This window comes from Octopus bimaculoides, chromosome 21, assembly GCF_046866305.1.
Source record: "Octopus bimaculoides isolate indiv1 chromosome 21, ASM4686630v1, whole genome shotgun sequence".
NCBI lineage: Eukaryota > Metazoa > Mollusca > Cephalopoda > Octopoda > Octopodidae > Octopus > Octopus bimaculoides.
This window is the reverse complement of record NC_142948.1, coordinates 1,830,399-1,835,398: the sequence shown is the minus strand read 5'-3', so window position 1 is coordinate 1,835,398 and position 5,000 is coordinate 1,830,399. Positions and strand designations below refer to the sequence as shown.

The following is a 5,000-nucleotide window of genomic DNA, read 5'->3' as shown; positions in this document are numbered from 1 at the left end:
TAAAAGGAATTCTAGTTTGAAGTAATGAAGGTGTCGTTTCTTCACATACAGATAAAAATATTTCCGAATTTTCCTGAGGAAATGAAAGATGAAAAACTGCTTAAATCCTTTTTATCTCATTTTTCTATATCGTTGTTGTTTAGCGCCGGAGATTTAATTCCCTGTCTCTGCTTAAAGCGAGGGATCACACACACACACACACACACACACACACACACACACACACACACACACACACACACACACACACACACACACATATTTTAAGCGTTAAAATAATACAATAGCAGTAATAAATGATTGAAGAAAAATATATATATAGTGCGTGTGTTTATTTGGCAAAAAAATAAATAATAAATAAAATGACTCTCCCGAAACACAACAGTATTTGTTTCAGCGGTTCGAGGTAAATTCCACCACGGAAAATTTCACTATAGGTAAATTCCAACACTGTATATTCCACCATGGTAAATTCCACCTATGGACTGACTTCCAATATAAGCTGCTGCTGCTTCTAATAATCACTGTGGTCAGTTTCTCTAGACCGTGGGTCAATACCTATGTTATTTAATCTGTCTGTCTCTCAAGTCTTAAGAAGAGAGAGAGGGAGAGAGAGAGAGAGAGAGAGAGAGAGAGAGAGAGAGAGAGAGAGAAAGTGTGTGTGTGTGTGTGTGTGTGTGTGTGTGTGTGTGTCTGAAGGTGAGATAGAAAATAATCCTTATAATCTACTTGAACTGAGATGGGATCACTTTAATGTTCTCCCATCGAACAAGAATCTATGAAATATTTTCAAAGATAATATAATTTGTGGTAAAAGAAAGAAAAGATTAAATCTTAGCACACACACACTATTCACCGTGTATTTATTTGTGTCATTGACCCTTAATTATTTTTCTCCCTCGTATTTTTGTATTCATTGACATTATTGATATCGTTTTTTATGAATTCTTTTTTCATTTCCATAATATCGTAACCTATATAATATAATAATAATAATGATGGTGATGATGATGATGATGATGATAATTTCACCTATGGTGAAATTTACCATGGTGAAATATACAGTGGTGGAATTTACCTATGATGAAATTTACTTGGTGGAATTTACCATTCACCGTTTCAACACACGATTCCACATAAGGAATCTTGCTAAACGAACTGATAAACGTATATATATATATATATATATATATGTGTGTGTGTGTGTGTGTGTGTGTGTGTGTATGTGTGTGTGTGTGTGTGTGTGTGTGTGTGTGTGTGTGTACGTATGTATGCGATCCGTTCGTCCACATGTATGAGGCAATAGCTAAACTCGATATAACAACATTTACTTTTTGTTTGCTTTTTAACCCAAGGTAGCTACGGCTCAAGTGGTATGGACACATTCAAAAGACTGGCCAAGACCCACAACGTGTGTATAGCAACGAGTGAGGGCATCCACAGTAATGCGAATGATATCAAGTTCGACAACTTAGTGAAGAGTTTGATGGAGACGAGTCGCGCCAAAGTGGTGGTGTGTTTCTGTGAAGGAATGACTGTGAAGAATTTCTTCATGGCTACAAGACGACAAGACGTCGTTGGAAAATTCCTGCTCATAGGAAGGTAAGTTTTTTGCGTGTGTGTGTGATGGCTCCAGCGTGACCGTGTACTGTATGAAGTCTCCCCCCCCCATCCGTGGTTCTGGATTCAGTCCCACTGCGTGACAACTTGGGCGTGGTACTTCTACTATCGCCTTTTGCAGACCAAAGCCTTGTCAGTGGATTTGGTGGACGGAAACGGAAAGAAGCCTGTCGTATACATATATCTCTATTCGTTTATTTGTGTGTGTGTGTGTGTGTGTGTGTGTGTGTGTGCGTGTCTATGTGTGTATATGTATGTATGTGTGAACAATCGCGTCAGTGTGTGTATATATTCATCTATGTGTGTATGTACGCATATGTATGTGTGTGTGTGTGTGTGTATGTACGTATATGCATGTGTGTGTTTGTGTGTGTGTGTTTCGCTAACCTGTACATCACTTACTATGTTCTCTTTTGTTAAAAAGTGACGGCTGGGCAACAAGACCGGACGTAGTGAAGAAGAACATGGAAGAAGCCGCCGGGGGAATATCTATAAAACTATACTCACCGTCAATTAGCTATTTTGACCACCATTTTCTCAACCTGAAGCCTTACAATAATAGCCGAAACCCGTGGTTCCAGGAATTCTGGCAGGAAAAATTCCAATGCTACCTTGAAGGTAGCGAAAGAAAACCCGATTATACGGAACCTTGTACAGGTCAGTATGATGGACTTTTATTTGTTTTCATGAAATATGTGAGTGTATGTATGTATGTATGTATGTATGTATATCGTTACGAGCGAAAAGAAATTTATTCAGATAGTTTCTCATTTGTACAACATCAGTCTCTGGTTTTGCAAACGAAGAAGGAAAAAAAATTATTCTTTGTGGTCACGTGACTGTTTAAAGCTGAAGCGGTATGATTTTGGCGCGCTTTTACAGTGTGGGCGAAGTATAAAGACTACTATTGCCCACGGACCGAGTTAGTTCATGGTGGAAGAGGATGTGCGACGGGCGACGTGATGAAGTTCGACGTGAGCGGTTTTTCATGTAGGAGCCGGTGCCATGCGGTTAATGGTTGAGTGCCATGCGGTCGATGTGTGAAGTTGGTTTCGGCGGTTAATGTGAATGGTGGACGGTTTTGAACTGGCAGCGAAAATAGTGAACATGGCAACGCAAAGAAAGTAGAATGATACGGTGAATTCGGAAGTAACAAGAGTCCAGTGAGGAGATAAAAAAGAGATTAAAAAGAGATAGAAAATAAATCATCAGACGGGTAAATAAAAGAAGAGGTCACCAAAAGAAGTCTACACATTTCAGAGGTAAAAAAAAAAAACTCTCTAAAGAACTGTTTCTTTATTCCATAGATGTTATTGGCTTCTTAATTAAGTTCTTGTATTTTGGTTATACTCAACGGTTTTTGTTTGTTATTATCAACTCTTCTGAGTTCTTTGATTACCGATTCTTCTGCTCTAAGCAAGTTGGTTTGCAGCGGTCGCCTACGCGGTTTTCTGTGCTATCGGACAGAGTAAAGCTATTTATGATTAATAATGATATATTGTAGAAAATGAAACCCAGATTATGAGAACTAAGATTCTGTTAAATCTGTAATTTATTATCAAAGGATTGAGGTAACTCCTCCTGAGGATATAGAGTCAAAATTAAAAGAAGAGTGCCATTTGCTATCTTGTGAACAATATTTCGACATCTTCTTTTAATTTTGACTCTATATCTTCAGAAGGAGTTACCTCAATCCTTTCTATATTAACCAAAATGAAGTAGATTGACAAATTTATTTTTTGAACCAGCTGAAGACACGCGAGATGTCGAAATATTGTTCACAAGATAGCAAATGGCACTCTTCTTTTAATTTTGACTTATTATTATTATTATTATTATTATTATTATTATTATTTATTAGCGAGGGATTTGTGAGTTGCACAGTAAACTAGATACTAGCTTAACTAGGACATGCCTACGATCCAGTGAGAACGTGGCCGGATTAAATCAAGATTAAACGATATTCATTTATATAAATACCATTTGAAGTGAGGCCAAATATTTAGCGTAAAAGAGTTTGTCAGGAAATGCAATATCGCTCTTCTTCTGTTGCTATTTTGCTACTGGCATCTCTCGAGTTTCGTATTTCGCGTTACAAAAGGTTTACACAAACACAAAGATCTTCTGTAACGCGAGACCCGTTTTCATCCATTGATTTTTATACAGCACGGATCACAATGAGAATGATGTAGTGTGGTATATGTGTGTGTGTTTGAGAGGTTCGATCACCAATATCCTAATTCGATAAGCATGTGTGTATATAGAAAAGGGAGACCGAAGATGATACGCATAGATGCCCTATGGACAGACACTGCGTATGTGCATATATATATATATATATATATATATATATATATATATATATATGGATATCGTTGGCGATTTTTTCTTCCTCCGTCTTCCCTTCTTTGGACTTGCCTATGTTTCCGACGAAGAGCTCCGGTCGAAACGTCAAATTCTCTTTCTTTCCTTTCCCGAACGTCCAATAACACAATCTGTATCACGTCCTCACGTTGTTGTTTTTTGTTGTTGTTTTTTTGTCGTTTTCTTTTTTTTAACCTGTATATATATATATATATATATATATATATATATATATATATATATATATATATACATACGTATATGCACATACATCTATACGCATAGATATGAAATAGACCATATATAGAATAGCAACAGCATAAGGAGCAAGTAAATTAGAATTATTAATCAGTTAGACTAGCCTCCGGGCGGTAGGGGGGCATCATGTAAAGAGGGGCTGAGCTAAAGATTCTAGGAGGAGGTTGACGTAGAAGATAAAAATAAGCATACTTGCCTCGAACTAAATGGTATTCTGAACAACGCAAATGAGTGACGGAAGAAAAGGATTTCGCGATAAAAGAGAATAGAGAGGAAGGCGCGGAATGAGAAGCGACAGAATTATAGGATTGTAAATCAGCCGATTACGATGGAGTTCAGGTTTAAAAGTCTATAAACTATAAGATAAATAACGAGGGCAGTGACAGCTATTTAAATGTATGTGTTTGTTGACAGTAAGCAGAATAAAGTGTATATTTACTGTAACAATGAGGAATTAATATTTAAAATGGTAAAGACAATTGTGTGTATGAGTGTATGCACACACACACACACACACACACACACACACACATACATATATCAAATTAAATGACGAGGGAACAATTTATTTAATTTCTAATTACGCTCTGTATCCAACTAACGCTTTATTCTGAAGTATGCTGAGTGCTAACATCAGGCTATTAACACAGCTATGCCGAAGCAAAATGTTAAAATATCGATGTATGTATGTATACATATATATAGATTACATACACATATATATGTATATATATATATGCATATATATGTGTGTATAT

At 36.7% G+C, this 5,000-nt stretch overlaps 2 protein-coding genes across 4 annotated transcripts in view; one reads left to right on the top strand and one right to left on the bottom strand.

The window, feature by feature from the left end:
• LOC106879571 (glutamyl-tRNA(Gln) amidotransferase subunit A, mitochondrial) overlaps nt 1–5,000 on the bottom strand; it is a 329,428-nt gene that overhangs the window by 245,353 nt on the left and 79,075 nt on the right. The gene's annotated exons all lie outside the window — the stretch shown is intronic.
• Nucleotides 1–5,000, top strand: part of LOC106879553 (metabotropic glutamate receptor 5) — a 152,490-nt gene that overhangs the window by 119,244 nt on the left and 28,246 nt on the right. For 2 of the 3 annotated variants that reach the window (XM_089339218.1, XM_089339219.1), the window contains exons 2-3: nt 1,356–1,602; nt 2,045–2,277. In XM_089339218.1, the coding sequence (XP_089195344.1) occupies nt 1,356–1,602; nt 2,045–2,277 (480 nt within the window). The remainder of the gene's footprint in view (nt 1–1,355; nt 1,603–2,044; nt 2,278–5,000) is intronic. The other variant, XM_089339220.1, reaches the window with a different exon arrangement.